This window comes from Oreochromis aureus, linkage group 6 (genome assembly GCF_013358895.1).
Source record: "Oreochromis aureus strain Israel breed Guangdong linkage group 6, ZZ_aureus, whole genome shotgun sequence".
NCBI classification, from domain to species: Eukaryota; Metazoa; Chordata; class Actinopteri; order Cichliformes; family Cichlidae; genus Oreochromis; species Oreochromis aureus.
The window spans coordinates 25527386-25544540 of NC_052947.1; the positions used below are offsets into that span (position 1 = coordinate 25527386).

A 17155-nucleotide genomic window follows, 5' to 3' on the forward strand; every position below is an offset into this window, starting at 1 on the left:
CACAGCCTTAATTTCACTCAGCTAAAATCCTCCGTAGGCTCATTCCAGCTTGTTAACAAGCAGATTGCCTCCAAATTTATTTCCTTTTCACATTCAGTATCTCACACATAGACACACGGATGAGCTGTAAGTACAGACTTGCACATTTCCTCGCCCTGCCACTCTCTCACAGGGTTAGCGGCAAGCCTTCCTTTGTTGAAATCAGTTTTTATGTGTGTGTTTACACACTCACATAGTTACAGAGCTGCTCTATTGTTTTCACATCATTTCCACACTGGTGTTCCAACTTCCTACTCCACTGTGTTATGCTGCCCTGGGGCACATTCCTCAAATTTTGTGAAATTTGTGCAGAAAGCGTTTGTGTGCATGCAGGTATGCATGTGTGTGCCAGTAGAAATCCTGTAACAGACTATTGCGTGTGCCTGTGAATTTGTGCAGAGTGCTCCAAATGTGCGTTTTTGAGATCAAAAGTCTATTTGCAAGAGGCTTCAGCGATTAATCTTACATGATTGTATTGCCGTCTCGCAGGAGTTATTATCGTTACAGCTTTTAGCACATTCATTAGCTTTGACATTGACTCTAACCTCTGGTTAGATGCAAGGATGTGATAAGTGGGAGCAGCAGCTTATATGCAGTTCCTGACCTGCAGAGAAGTTTAGAGGGGCCTGCCCAGCTAGCCAAAGGCACAGGGAGGGAAACAGAGCCAGGCTTGTCCTGCGCAGCAGGAGAAAACACAGAGATGGGATTGTGACGTTTGCTTTTGAGTAGGAAACTACTGGCCAACGGTGGCCAAATTTTGAACACATGGGCCAATAATCTGAAACAGAGTGGTTTCTGAGAAGCTTGCAGACATCACCTCGTATTACAGAGTGAGAGATATCGCTGAGAAAGAGCTCAACTGGTGTCAGCGGGAATTGATCTGACCAGACATTTTAATAGAGAGACATGACACTGAATAGAAATCTATGCCTTCTATATGCCATGCTTTATTTCGAGGTTAGGTTTGAGCAGTTTTTATCAGATATGTGCTTTCAAATTAAGGTTATTTGATGTAATGCTTCGATTAACTGCTCAAGCAGGTGCCTGGAGGCATGTTAAGCAGAGATTCACAAATTGCAATTTTCTTGGCCAACTGGGATTTCCTTTTTTTCTCTCTAAGTATAATATGGCAATATTGACTTTGCCGATTTCAAAATATATAGTATATATATCAACAAAATCTGTTTATTATCGAAATGTTAGTTTTAGTAGAAAAAAAAAGATTACATTTTAAATGTCCCCAAACTGCAGTAAGTTACAGGATCTTCTCTGACTTAGACAACTGAAAATAAAGCGCTATGCTACTGTACAGAGGCATAAATAATTAACTGACATATTCCACCTAAGCAAACAAAACCAGCACAGCACTTTTTTTAAAATGAAAAACAAATTCTCATACTGAGGCTACTGACTTGTGGCTGGCTCTGAGCTCCTTGGTTAGCTTTTTTAAAGGCAAGGTGTATAATGTGTAAAATCTGCTATTCTCTGTTTAGCAAATACAATATGGGTAGGCATATTGGCTTACATCCACCCCTCACTGCCCTCTTTTTTTTCCTTCAAGGATTAATGTAGCATACCGCTACGTTTATAAATATTATTATATTAATATCCTATTATATGGTATTGTAGAGCATTTAGATACTCAAATAAATTGCACAAGAGTAAATATATTGCCCCAAGTGTTAATGAAATATTACTGCACTGTTTTCCTGTTTTATTATACTGCTACCTGCAGTTAGTTCAGAGGTCTTGAGTTTCAGTTAAACATTTTGTTGCTGGTAGCAACCACTACTAGCAATATGCTAGCTCGGTTCCATAACTCTACAGCACGGTAAGAGTAACCTAACAGTAAGCTAGCTTAACTCTATTGCTTTTACTACATTCCAGATATAATTTATCTACTCTAAATAACCTTGCTGAACCGCTATCTGCAGATATTTCATTTTCTGAAGCTGTTTTCTTAATGTTCTTTTAGTCTATTAATCTATTTATGGTTAATTTCTACTAGCCCAGGTTAGCCTCGTGCTAAGTAGGCTAGTAGCTGTGTGCTAACTCATTTGTTAAACATTCTGACTGTGCTGTTAAACTTATATGTGGACTGCTGTTGATATTTAGTTGCTGAAGGGATTGATCAGCTGCACTTTCTGTTTAATTTATATATTTAATATTTCACACGCAATGTTTATACACCTTAATGGTAACACGCCAGACATAAACAAAATCAACAAAAGACCTCTTTTATAACAGCTTTGATATATAATCACATTAGTAAGAATATTTTTTCATATCTATATGTATACAAAACATAATAAATCAGAATAATTAAAAATAAAAGACAGAAGACAAATTCATACAGCTCTGTTCCCCTGTGCTAACAAATAGCAAAAAAGAAAAAAATCTCTTGGTTTCTACCAAATGAAATAGTCAACAAATGCACAAAAATATCACAGAGCTCTTCAAACCTGTCAATAATTTGACTGTTTGGATACCATGTTTTCTTTAAAAATCATGCTAAAAATCCAGTAGTACAGTATTAGAAAGCTTTTCAACTTTACTGATTCAAACATTTGCCCCAAGTCACATTTATTTGTTTCATCATTTTGTTACCGTACCTTTGAAGTAAAAGTTGTTAAGCATCTAAAAGATCTTCCTACACAGTTAGTAGTTGTGCACACACCTCTTGCGTCAAGTCTTGTGTTGGTAGCTTAAGGTGGCAGAAGAGTTGAAATTATATACAGTGTGTTGATTGTGTGCATAGACAATAGACAGTTTGTTTTTTTAAAGGATGTAGTCACCATGATTTCAGCTGCTGGTTTGTCCTGTTACGAAACCTGACCATTTTCATTGTGGGATTTTGAAATTAGACACGATGGATATGAAGCTGCATGTTTACTGGCTAACCACTTGAGAGTGACATATTGTTAACTAATCAGCAGTACCCTTTATAATCCTCCTGTCTGAGTCTTAAAATTACTATAATTTATAAAATGAATAATGTTCTATTTAATGTGACCTGAAACAGTGTTTGAGTCCAGTAAAGTCATCAGGAAAGTGTTTACTGAGGTCACAGACCAAGGGGGCAGAGGGCTGTTTTCCCATAAACCTCTATGCAACGATAAGTCTTGGAGCCACGTCCCTCTTTTATTATGTCTGTGGTGTAGACTGTGTTTCATGGATGGTTTGGCAAAGTGCATGATAATGCTGGAAGTCGTAAAATACAGGAGAAAACATGAAAAAACTGAGTGTTGGCAGGCCTCCAGTGCTGCTAATAAGCCAGTTTACCTATTGATTTGCAATGCTGCTTAAAAATATGACTGAAAATGATCTGAGATATAATCATATTTGCAGTCTATTTCTCCATATTATTACCCTCTAAACACATCAATAATATAATTACATTAATGAACTACAATACTAATGAAAGTTGGTTCACTGTTTCTTTCCCCCTTCATCTCCTTCACCCCTTCTTTGTTCCCATAGAGGAAGTCGCTGAGAGAGCAGTGGTTAATGGAAGGAGCTCCCTTGTCCCCGACCTCTCTGGACACTGAGAGCCTTCACTCCCCTCCATGGAGCGACCAGGCCGGGGATATAGAAGAGCACATTGAAAAGTACATCCACAGTTTGTGGGATTTTGTGTGTGTGCATCTGTGTGTTAGTGCTAGAAGACAAGGAAGACATTTTGTGTTTGTCTGAGACAGTTGGCAAAGCAGAGAATGAGAGAAGTGTCACAATTCAGTTGTATTTGCATAGTTGAAACTTCATGTATATTACAGAATACCCTCTTCTGTTTCACTTCTAGTAGTTTTCTTCTCTCTTTTTTTTGCTTTTGTTGTACACAATGTATTCTTTGGCAAAACTGAATTTTAATCCTGCCAGTACTGAACTCACGCAGAGAAGGAGCCACACATGAAGAGATTTTTCTGAACTGTAGTGGACAAAGTTGTCAAAGCTCTGAAAATTACAAAGATCCCACTCTAATTATTCCAAAGGTCCACAGCTTTCTGTCACTTTCCAATAAGTCTTCCAGCACATGTTGTACATGGCCTTAAACTAAAATGTGGGGGAAAAGTGCTTGTAGTAGTGATGCCTACTATTATTCAGTTAGGGTAATGTAATATTTACCCAAGTTCTTTTAGACCTACCGAGTATGAGGATGTTGTTATCATAGGTTTGATTGTGTTTCTTCTTTCTTTGTACGTTTGTGTCCGTCTCAGGTCGCAGTCAGAGAATAAGCAGTTGGCAGAAGAGCAAGAAAAGCTGGAGAAAAGGACAGAGGACGGTGAAACGGTGCGGTAGTTGTGTGCTCACATACACACTCACACACTCACCCACCCACCCAGTCACTATGTGGACACAAAAGGGGTTGGAATATGTGTTGAACAAGCTTGCTCCATCATCTTCCATTAAGCAGAAAATTTCCCACAACCTCTGTCTGTGGCTTTTTGCCATGCATAATGCATTCCACTCTTAATGTACCTTTGATGTAGCACCTCTTGTTCAAAAGCAGGAACTTTATAAATGCAAGCAACCCCGTTATGTAAACAATACGACACTAGATCCACTCTTGAATTATTGTTTCAGCTCAAGCCAAGACCGCGTATGTGTACCTCACGTCCGAAGGCCTTTATAGTCGAACAAAAGTCGTCTGTCCTCGTCTACCGTCTGCTCCAGGGTCTTTTAGTAAAGTTTGTCATACTTGCATATCTTAACCTTGGCTTTTGGAGCTCAACTAAAATCAGTAGGAGACGTAAACAGAAGATTCCACTTTTATTAGCTTGTACAGCCTATTAGCCATGTTGGCTGTGGAGAGGAACCTTTGAATGCTTGACCTTATCTTCTGTGAAAATTAAATGTTATAAACAAGCTCAGGCAATAAGGCTTTGATTTTAGTGGGCCAGACTGGGAGTGAGTGAAAGGTACAGTACATCTGATAAACCAAATTCACACTTTTTCTTCACTTCTTGCATGTTTGATGTGGTTAAGCACTTTAGATGGGGTCAACTTTCACTGGTTACAGTGAAACCACATAAATTTTGCTCATCAGCTGCAGCAGCAGCTTGTTTATGGGGAGCTGGCTAAATAAATTGTGTTGAGCGCTAAATCTAAAGGAGGAGGACTGGGACGTAGCTTATTAATGACTCATCCAGCAAACATAAAATCATTATCTCAGTGCAAATCATCAGCTAGTCTCTCCACCCGTGTCACGTCAGCATGATTACGTTGGCCCAAAACATCTGAACCCACAGCAGTGCTGTGCTAGCTTTACACTGACTGAGTGGTGCTGACTCACCTCAGCAGGGGTGAAAGCTCAAGCCACAGCAACAAGTAGATGATAAGTTAGTCAGTATGTGAATAAATGCCATTAACACTGCAATCATTCTACAAGCACGTTCACACACCACAGAAAATAACATGTGGTGACCTTCAAAAAAACTCGACTTACAAAAAAAAACCAACCAAAATAACATGACACACAAAATGGTGACATGAAAAACTTAATTCCCACAGATAATCTACATATATAAAACAGCCACTGTGACTTCACCCACTGGTTTTAAACAGCATAAACTTCAGCATTATAGTTACTGCCACGTTTAGATTTTTTGAATCAGAAGTGACTATGTTTGGATATGAGGCTGTAGAGCTAAGTTTTAGGCTAAAATGCCAAAATTTCAGTCACTAAAAGTGGAGAATGAGCTTCTTGGATGGTCTGCAATTAGGTAATTGCATTAGAAATGCCCCAAAGGGCATCAACATCACAATAACGGTTGAGAGAGTCAGTGACTCGAATTAGCAGAGGTGACGCCAGCAGGCAGCTGCTGGCTACAGCCACAGTCTGTTCAGCAATAAAGCTTCATTTCTTTCTATCACGCTATTGTGGTTGTTGCTTTTTTAATGTTTGTATTTTATGACAGAGCATTGACTTTAAGTACACTTAAAATGTGCATCGTCTTTTTTTGGCTGCTCCCTTTAGGGGTTGCCACAGCGGATCATCTGTCTCAATCTCATCATATCTCGCCCATTTGAAGGGGAAAGTTTAATCAGTTTAGATCAGTTTAAGCTGCACTTGTCTCAACTGATTATAGTGTTGGGTAGAAATGAGCAAACTTTGGAAAGTCAACACTTCACAATGTCACCATTTGAGTACAATACATTTAATTTGTCCCCTGTTCCTTTTTACCCAACAGGTAAAAATGTCACATGCTGGAGAAGGTAAGTAGATGAACATTTCTTTGGGAATTAAGAAATGTTAAAATTTGGTGCTTTGCTTTTCATTGTCTTCTTTAATCAAAGAAAGTGATAAATTCAGTAAATTAACCCTGAAAAATAGTTACATTTTAAATTCATAGAGAATTTGTATGTATAAATGTAGAGTTAGGCATTGCTGTCATCCATCTGCCTCCTTCACTTAACTCACATGGTATTCTGTCCAAAGCCTTTCAATGTGTGCGTGCACACTTTTCTGGCACCTACCAACTGTCAGTCAACAGCTGCGCTACTAATTCTGCTTTTACTTAATTGCATCAGTCCATACTGGTTAGATTTCATTTCTTTAATTCTGGGACTTCTTCCAGCTTTTCTTTCTTTACTTGCAGTGGATTGTGAATGGATTTCATCCTATAGAAAGAATAACGTTATTTAGTCAGGACACGACAGCTTATCCGAAGCACAGGTGTAATAACTGATGCAGTACACCTTATACTGTAAATTCTGATTAATTATTGCTCCATCATGTTCAGCATGCTCGAGTTACACATTACATGTCTGTTAATAACTAATTATTTTGTCCTTAGAAGTGGTCAGTGATGTTGCACAGAATGGAGAAAACAATTCAACTGGATCAGGTGGGCATAGGACATTCACCTCAACAGAATATCATCCAGAAACATCCAGGCTTTTATTAAAATCTCCATCATCATCCTGAGCCTGATAAAATCTTATCCTTTCTTTGTTCTTCCTCTTGTTAATTCTTATCTAATCACCAGCTTGTGCTGACCCTGTTTATCTCACCTCAAAGACCACGTAATTCCCTGCAGATGTGCTTGTCTATATGAGTTGTATACACTGATAGAAATTTGCATTATAAAGGACAGAGTGGCACGCGCGTACCTATGCTGCACAGGAAGATCATATGTTCTGTTATGAATAATTACACATGTTGGATAAGGGTTTGAATTTAAATATATGCTAATAGAAACCTAAGTGCATAACTTGCATTTTTATAGTTCAGCAGGTTTGTGGACATGTCCGTTGGGATGCTACTCAAGCTGTTAAAGTAGACAAAAGAGTTGGTGAAATGTAATCAACCCATCCATTTATATTGAAATCATCCAGTGCCTAGAACTTTCTTGTCCAGACTGCAGAATTTAAATGGCTTCAAAAACATTAGTTGGCATACTGTATCTAGTTTAAGTCCAGTCCTCAGTTTACTTTCTCGTGTGTCCAACTCTGTATTAAGCTAATACTTCTTTACCTCAGGGCCGAGCCTAAAAGGTTTAGCATATATTTATTTTCCTTTATTATTTAGATATATACACATATCTAAATGATGTTGAGACATTTCAACATCAGCTAAAAAAATATATCTATATTATTATTATTTTTCTTTTTTAATGTATTTTTATCTGATGTTGAAATGGTCAATATGTTCTGCTTCATTCAAATGGATACCTCTCTTCATTAGTATGCACTTCATGGAGCAGGTCAATAATTTTTCCATCTAATGGATCATTCATGGATAGAAAACCGTTTGGTTAATTGTTGTACATGAATTGGCTGCACTGAGCTAATGATGTAAAAAGCAACCTCTAATTGTATTGAAAAGCTGCTTCTACACCAGCCATTATGAAAGTTTATAATCAGTGTAAAAGGTTCAGTTCAATATTAATGAATGAAGAACATTTTTAATGAATTTTGTTGACCTTTATTGATATGTATTTGTTGGTTTCTTCAGAAACAACTGAAGATGATACGGAGGAAAACCAAGAGGCACCACTGGATGAAAATTGGGTCATTGTAACCAATGGTGTGGAAAACACTGAAGTTAGTGCTTCAGATGAAAATAATCAGTCACTCACTAATGGGCCAACCAGTGATGTTAGTGTGGAGATGGGAAAGAATTTGGATGTTTCTGAGGAAGATCCGGTCCAGGTTCCAAATACCAATGTTAAAGAAGAGGAGGAAGAAGAAGGGACTCTGGTGATGAGAGCAGAATGCATCTTCATCACAGATGATGGGGATGATGTTTCTGGAGAGGTTGTGTCGCAGGCAGATCAACAGGAATCCGTGCAGTCAGACCAGATCCTTCTGCCAAATCCAGAAGGAGAAGCCAGAAAAGAGGGAGGGGAGGCTGCAGAGGTGGATGTACAAACAGAAACTTTTACAGAGCCAGAGAGTGAGCCATTGGGAGACATAGATGATAGCATAAAGGCAAATCCAGGTGAAGATGAAGATAGAGATGTAAAAACTGAGGGCCAGGACAACGATTTGAAAGATCCAGCCTGTGTGCAGTCGCAGTCCCTAATCAGTCCTCCAGAGAGCACTGCGGTGGCTTTGTTGCCTGTCTATACTGAGGCACAACCTTCTAATCTTAGTCCTGATCTACAGGTTCAAGCTGAAGAATCAGCAGCAGTACCAGAGGAAACTGAGGCAGCATCAAAAGCACAAGAGGCTACCTGTCTTACTGATCAGTTCCAGGAGGTGCCTCTGTCTGATGCCCAAGAAAACCAAAGAACAGAGGCAGGGCCTGGGGAACAGGAACCCCTTCTGTTGAACGCCAAAGCCCCCAGCACTATGGTAGAGCCAGCAGGCGCTGACAGCCCAGCCAATGCAGAGGCACAGAGCCCAAACGCAGCTAGCCAGGGAGCGGCGTCTGAGTCACCCAAGCCCAAAAAATGCGACTGCTGCTCTGTCATGTAAATGCCCTCTGTGTACATGCATTTGCTCTCAACCTCTTCACTCTGCCAGTATCCTTCAGCCTGTGCATTGGCTGCTCAGTTCATAACAATTACTTCCCTCATCTCTTTGTTTTGTGCATCCATCCATTTTTGTTTAATAAGAATGCCTGGAAGCTGCTTCCCTTTCCTCCACTGTCCACTGCCAACATTCCTAGTATTCCTCTTGAAATTTCCTCATCCCCAGTCTCAAGCTTTGATGCTGCAACAGGAAGTGTGCTCGCTCCAACATGAGGAGAGGAATCATATGGACTGAACTAGTTTTAAAGTGGAACTACAGTTTTAAAAAGAAAAAAAAAACAGTTTTTTGGGCCACACTGTTTTGAGTTTGATATAATTCTCTTCAGAGAAAAAAAACAATTTCATGTATTTTACATTATTTGCTGAAGTCATTTTGTAGTTTTAAAAATCTGAGTTGTAACTAGAAAATTGCAATGATATGGAAAGGTTCATAAAGTTCTGGAGATATTCTGTTTTACTGACTTGAAGCTGGACTGTTAATGCTTTAGGCCTTTTAATAAATGTTTTTAATCCCACTACAGTAGCCTAAACAGGTTTAACCAACTGACTATTTGGTTAAATTGTGTCATTTATAAACAGTGTGCTCCATTGATAGTTAAAAAAATATTACCTAAAAGTATGATACATATGGGTTTTTTTTTTTTTAATTCTTAACATGGAAGGCCTGGAATTCCTGAGATGACTCTGTTACAAATGTACATACTGTATACAGAAAGCGTGTATAATTTTTTGAAATGATTTAATGATTAAACTGTCATTTGCAATACTCTTCTTAACATAACCTGGTCTGCATTCAGAGTTTTTTTTTTCTTCAAATACTGGATTTGTCCCAAAACATCATCAATGCTTCATGCAAAAGAAATACAAAAACGACTGTATTACATTTTTTCTCTGTTCATGGTTTTTTATCTAGTTATATAGACACCACTAGGAAACAGAATTTAAGATTCAGGTTGAGAAATCCCAAGACACAAAACTTAACTTTGCATGTATTACTACATACAGTTTACTTTTACATTGTATTTATTGATTTTTATTTTGGACACAAAACAGTGAGTGCACACTGGACCAGTCTTCCAAATATATGCACATGAAGCTTTTTATTATGAAAGAAATAAGGGAACTAGTCATCACCTTTTGGCAGTAGCTGTTGTTCCCTTCAACATGTCTCACTGCATGCGCTTCTCCCAGGTCTTGGGATAGTCCCATGGATGACAGCAGGGTCCTCTTATGGACCAGACTGAAGCTGGAGTCTTTGGAGAAAGGACTGCAGCATGTCCTCGAACTGAAAAGAAGTCCTGCTGAGCTGAGAGCTCCCAGAATCTCTGCTCCATCTGACAACAAAGACATTTCAAAGAATTATTGCATGGGGATCCTGTACCCTCTAAACTAGGTGCAAACAACATCACTGTGCAGATGTGCTGTGCATGGATACATTTGTCCAAGCTATAAATTACATATAATTTGTTATTATAGCCAACCCTTTCTTTCAACACCAAGATTAAGTCTACTGACCTACACGCTTATTTCTTTCAATTTAAGAGTTCTTTCATTTATTATTATAGCATTTCTTTACCATGTATCATCATTTTATACAGAGATATCTCAGGGATTAAATGAGCAGTTTAAAGTCTTCACACTGGCAGAAGGCAAAGTTTCACTGGTCCGGCCCACTTTAGATCAGTGTGAGCTGTATGTGGCCATTGATATAAAATGAGTTTGACATCTATGTCACACCTAGGACAGGTTGCTAGTCAGTTGCAGAGCTAACAGAGAGAGACAGACAATGAATTCCCACCTACAGCCAATTTAGAATTATTGGTTGAGCTAATATGCACATGTCTGGACTTCAGAAAGAAGCCAGAGTACCTGGAGAGAGCCCACTCAGGCACAGGGAGAACATATGACCTCCAGACAGACATGAGCCAGCCAACTGCTGCATTCAAACCCAGGAAATTCCTGCTGGGAGGTAACAGTGCTAGTCACTGCTTTTGTGCATAGCATTGCGAAACAGTCAGTCCTCCATCGCCATTGCTCTTTCCTCACAATGTTTTCAAACAGACTTTTTCCTCAGTGCGAGATATTGCCCAACCGGTGTTATTATTTGGCTATAGCCAACTCTGGTAAAGAGGACTCAAGAATGACTTAAAAAGCAAAGTTGTTCAGTTACTTGGTGCAAACCACAAATCACAAGAGCTCAGTGTTAGATTTGGTAATATGTAGGGGAGCATCTGAGAAAGAACTTCTCATTTATGCTTTAATAACCTGAAACCTGAACAATTAAAAAACTTGCACACAATATATTGGAACAGCCTCTATCGTGTTAACATTATTACTAGATTTTCATATTTAAGATTTTCTCTCTATGGGGAGAGCAGATGATGAATTTTACGCTTGAAGCAGCTACGCTGGCAAAGGTACTTAAACCCAAAAGCTTTCAAAAGTCTCTGCTAAATAAAGCAAAAGTGAGGTTTTAATATTTTTCCATTTCTTCTCAATTTAAAACAGATTTATCACAATTGATAAAATAAAGAGTGCATGCAACTTGAGGTCATTGACCATTTGTTACTCAAATATTGCATTAGACTGAATATTGAATTTACCAAACATGGTGTAAACAACACACAATCCTTTCACCCATCCTGGAATTTCCAGAACTACAAAACTGAGAATGTGAAAGAATTGAACTAGAAGGAGAACCTCTTTACCAGACACATTTTCAGTGAGACCCCATGGTGCAACGGACATCATGTTTGCGATACTTCTCACAGTTCTCTGTTTGGTGTCTGTGAGCCGTTCAGCTCCTCTGGCCTGTGAAAAGTTGGTCAAGCCTTTGGAACAGTTTGATATTCAAAATGTGACGGGAAGGTGGTCTTTAGTCGCTGTCAGTCTGGAAGATCGGGCACATGAGAACATTGTAAGAAGAAAAGACAGTATAGTTGTTGATATCCGCAACTCCTCGTACATCGAAGCCGAACGAGTTGCTGGCAGATGCCAGTATGATCTCCTTGACTTTACTTTGGAAGGCCACATCTTAACCATGAAGGCGGGAAACGTCAACCTCACTGGAACTTTGTTTTATACATCCTGTGCAGACTGTATGGTGCTCACCATGCACATCAAGTCCCCCACTTACCGCACAGTGGAGTTCTACCTGCTTAGCCGGAGGAGACAGCTGGAGAAGAAGGAGATGGAGGAGTTCAGTGCTCAAGTTCTGTGTCTCAGCATGCCTCCACCTATTGTGATGGATCCTAAAATGGAGCTTTGTCCTATAGAGACAACCAACCAACAAACCGACGAGAGAACAATAGAAGCCCCATAAAGGGAGCAAGGGGAAAGAAGAAGAAGGAGACGAAGAAGGCAGTTAGCTTCAATGTGCTGAATGTCAGCGTATAGTGTGACAAAAAGAATAACAATTGATGATCATGTGTTGGAAGCTATAAAAACGAGTTCTAATTCTCCTTTTTTTTAATCTGTTTTTTTATGTTTAAGGTCCAACAACAGCTTGTTGAACCTGTTGTTGTTGGATGCTGCTATGAGTTCTATGTGATCCATTATATAGTGCATTTATTCATATCTTGCAAATGACATACTGCATATCAAAAAATGTCTGTGTTTTTGTTTGTAAATTACCATGCTAGACCAAGACTGTAAAATGATTTTTATTGTAAATGTATAACTTTAATCTCAGAAGTTCTCAGTCTTTTCTCTGCATATACCCCACTATACCACTTCATCATTTTTAAATCACCTTGATAAGCCCTTTTACACAGAAGTTAATAGAAGCTCTCTGAAAAATGTATTCAAATATACAAATATACAGTATACTCAGAGGTTAATCAAAGTATTTTGTTTAACCAAGAGCATCAAAATAGTAGCTTTAGCTAACGGTATTTCTCCATATCTTTGGATGTACTAATGTTATATTATTAACCTACTGAAATTGCTAGTGCATCAAATGTAGCACGCTAGTACATTTTCATATGCTGTTAATTAAATTCCTATGTTGCGTATTATGATGATACCTTTTTTTTCCTTGTCCTCGGGAAGAGCAAAGTGGGAAACTGTAGCATCATAATAAACCAAACTAAAGCAATTATGGGTTCACATGGAAGTATTCACAGTCTGCTTCAGTATTCCCAGTGTGGATATCATTCCTGCAGAACATGGCACAGTGTGCAAACAAAGATAAAGTCTGTTTTGTTTTGTTTTGCAGTGGGAAATTGTGAAACTTGAGATTAATGACATCCAGTTTAATAAAAATGTCTATCCACACATGGTTTCATGATATTTCATGTTCTTCATGTCGCATATTTGGTAAGCAATAGGTCACACCTTTTAAAATGTGTGCTTATCTTTAAGATAGATAGAATAAGAATGTGAAAATATAGCTTTCAATCAGCATCAATTCATGACAAAAATTAGTTCAATGCTTGACTTTTTCATTATTTTATTGATGATAGAATAAAAGTGTATCCCTATTCTGTAACTGAACCTGATTTTGCTACAGTTCACAGAAATTTCTGCTATTTCAAAATCCCAGAACCCGTAGAGTGGACTCTGCCCTCTGTTATTGCCAGTGTTGCATAACTGGGGGGTTCTGATCCAACTAAATAGTTGTACACAGTACAGAAGAGGGTAACTGGCTTCAGCACTATTTTATAGCAGTTTATATGATTTTAAAGAAATATATGTACGTCTATATTGACGTTCTTATTCAGTAAACTTCTCTTATTTAGTTTGAAGCTTTTACATGCTGTGAACTGTTCTAACATAACATCCAGCTAATTGCAAAAATATGCCAAACTGAAAATATTTTAACCGTTCAGAAGCTTCCTTAAATAACAACAGAAAATGTACATACTGTATACAGAAAGCGTGTATAATTTTTTTTTTTTTTTTTTAAATGATTTAATGATTAAACTGTCATTTGCAATACTCTTCTTAACATAACCTGGTCTGCATTCAGAGTTTTTTTTTTTCTTCAAATACTGGATTTGTCCCAAAACATCATCAATGCTTCATGCAAAAGAAATACAAACGACTGTATTACATTTTTTCTCTGTTCATGGTTTTTTATTTAGTTATATAGACACCACTAGGAAACAGAATTTAAGATTCAGGTTGAGAAATCCCAAGACACAAAACTTAACTTTGCATGTATTACTACATACAGTTTACTTTTACATTGTATTTATTGATTTTTATTTTGGATACAAAACAGTGAGTGCACACTGGACCAGTCTTCCAAATATATGCACATGAAGTTTTTTATTATGAAAGAAATAAGGGAACTAGTCATCACCTTTTGGCAGTAGCTGTTGTTCCCTTCAACATGTCTCACTGCATGCGCTTCTCCCAGGTCTTGGGATAGTCCCATGGATGACAGCAGGGTCCTCTTATGGACCAGACTGAAGCTGGAGTCTTTGGATAAAGGACTGCAGCATGTCCTCGAACTGAAAAGAAGTCCTGCTGAGCTGAGAGCTCCCAGAATCTCTGCTCCATCTGACAACAAAGACATTTCAAAGAATTATTGCATGGGGATCCTGTACCTCTCTAAACTAGGTGCAAACATCACTGTGCAGATGTGCTGTGCATGGATACATTTGTCCAAGCTATAAATTACATATAATTTGTTATTATAGCCAACCCTTTCTTTCAACACCAAGATTAAGTCTACTGACCTACACGCTTATTTCTTTCAATTTAAGAGTTCTTTCATTTATTATTATAGCATTTCTTTACCATGTATCATCATTTTATACAGAGATATCTCAGGGATTAAATGAGCAGTTTAAAGTCTTCACACTGGCAGAAGACAAAGTTTCACTGGTCCGGCCCACTTTAGATCAGTGTGAGCTGTATGTGGCCATTGATATAAAATGAGTTTGACATCCATGTCACACCTAGGACAGGTTGCTAGTCAGTTGCAGAGCTAACAAAGAGAGACAGACAATAAATTCCCACCTACAGCCAATTTAGAATTATTGGTTGAGCTAATATGCACATGTCTGGACTTCAGAAAGAAGCCAGAGTACCTGGAGAGAGCCCACTCAGGCACAGGGAGAACATATGACCCCCAGACAGACATGAGCCAGCCAACTGCTGCGTTCAAACCCAGGAAATTCCTGCTGGGAGGTAACAGTGCTAGTCACTGCTTTTGTGCATAGCATTGCAAAACAGTCAGTCCTCCATCGCCATTGCTCTTTCCTCACAATGTTTTCAAACAGACTTTCCTCAGTGCGAGATATTGCCCAACCGGTGTTATTACTTGGCTATAGCCAACTGTGGTAAAGAGGACTCAAGAATGACTTAAAAAGCAAAGTTGTTCAGTTACTTGGTGCAAACCACAAATCACAAGAGCTCAGTGTTAGATTTGGTAATATGTAGGGGAGCATCTGAGAAAGAACTTCTCATTTATGCTTTAATAACCTGAAACCTGAACAATTAAAAAACTTGCACAATATATATGAGAACAGCCTCTATCGTGTTAACATTATTACTAGATTTTCATATTTAAGATTCTCTCTATGGGGAGAGCAGATGATGAATTTTACGCTTGAAGCAGCTACGCTGGCAAAGGTACTTAAACCAACCCAACAGCTTTCAAAAGTCTCTGCTAAATAAAGCAAAAGTGAGGTTTTAATATTTTTCCATTTCTTCTCAATTTAAAACAGATTTATCACAATTGATAAAATGAAGAGTGCATGCAACTTGAGGTCATTGACCATTTGTTACTCAAATATTGCATTAGACTGAATGTTGAATTTACCAAACATGGTGTAAACAACACACAATCCTTTCACTCATCCTGGAATTTCCAGAACTACAAAATTGAGAATGTGAAAGAATTGAACTAGAAGGAGAACCTCTTTACCAGACACATTTTCAGTGAGACCCCATGGTGCAACGGACATCATGTTTGCGGTACTTCTCACAGTTCTCTGTTTGGTGTCTGTGAGCCGTTCAGCTCCTCTGGCCTGTGAAAAGTTGGTCAAGCCTTTGGAACAGTTTGATATTCAAAATTTGACCGGAAGGTGGTCTTTCGTCGCTGTCAGTCTGAAAGATCGGGCACGTGAGAACAGTGTAAGAAGACACTACAGTATAGCTGTTGATATCCGGAACTCCTCGTACATCCAAGCTCAACGAGTTGCTGGCAGATGCCAGTATTTTTTCCTTGACTTTACTTTGGAAGGCAACGTCTTAACCATGAAGGCGGGAAACGTCAACCTCACTGGAACCTTGTTTTATACATCCTGTGCAGACTGTATGGTGCTCACCACGCACATCAAGTCCCCCACTTACCGCACAGTGGACTTCTACCTGCTTAGCCGGAGGAGACAGCTGGAGCAGAAGGAGATAGAGGAGTTCAGTACTCAAGTGATGTGTCTCAGCATGCCTCCACCTGTTGTGATGGATCCTAAAACGGAGCTTTGTCCTATAGAGACAACCAACCAACAAACGAGAGAGAACGAAGCCCCATAAAGGGAGAGAACAAGAAGAAGCCCCATAAAGGAATGCAATAGTGGACAAAAAGAAGAAGAAGATGATCATGGTTGGAAGCTATAAAAGAGTTCTAATTCTCCTTTTTTTAATCAGTTTAAGGTAGCTTGTTCAATGCTGCTATGAATGATCCATTATATAGTGCATTTATTCATAGCAAATGTGACTGTGTTTTGCTTGTAAAAGAATAACAATGTGATGATCATGATGTTGCCGGAAGCTATCAATAAAACTGTTTTTTAATAGTTCTAATTCTCCAAGTTTTTTTAATCTGTTTTGTATGTATGCACCCAAAATATTTTAGTTCAGGTCCAACAACAGCTTGTTGAACCTGTTGCAAACTTGTAGGGGATGCTGCTATGAGTTCTATGTGATCCATTATATAGTGCATTTATTCATATCTTGCAAATGACATACTGCATATCAAAAAATGTCTGTGTTTTGCTTGTAAATTACCATGCTGGACCAAGACTGTAAAATGATTTTCATATCAGGGATGAACTTACACTGCACTATTGTAAATGTATAACTTTAATCTCAGAAGTTCTCAGTCTTTTCTCTGCATATACTCCACGATACCACTTCATCATTTTTAAATCACCTTGATAAGCCCTTTTTTTACACAGAAGTAAATAGAA

At 38.5% G+C, this 17155-nt stretch overlaps 1 protein-coding gene across 6 annotated transcripts in view; it reads left to right on the top strand.

The window, feature by feature from the left end:
- The window catches only part of palm3 (paralemmin 3), a 33756-nt gene extending 23961 nt beyond the window's left edge, over positions 1-9795 (top strand). For 3 of the 6 annotated variants that reach the window (XM_031741160.2, XM_031741159.2, XM_031741158.2), the window contains 5 exons: positions 3520-3647; positions 4254-4326; positions 6228-6252; positions 6834-6884; positions 7994-9795. In XM_031741160.2, coding sequence (XP_031597020.1) covers positions 3520-3647; positions 4254-4326; positions 6228-6252; positions 6834-6884; positions 7994-8958 — 1242 coding nt within the window. In that variant the 3' untranslated portion in view covers positions 8959-9795. Of the gene's footprint in view, positions 1-1773; positions 1871-3519; positions 3648-4253; positions 4327-6227; positions 6253-6833; positions 6885-7993 lie in introns of those variants that run through there. The other 3 variants (XM_031741163.2, XM_031741162.2, XM_039613752.1) reach the window with 3 other exon arrangements.
- The last annotated feature ends 7360 nt before the right edge of the window (positions 9796-17155 follow it).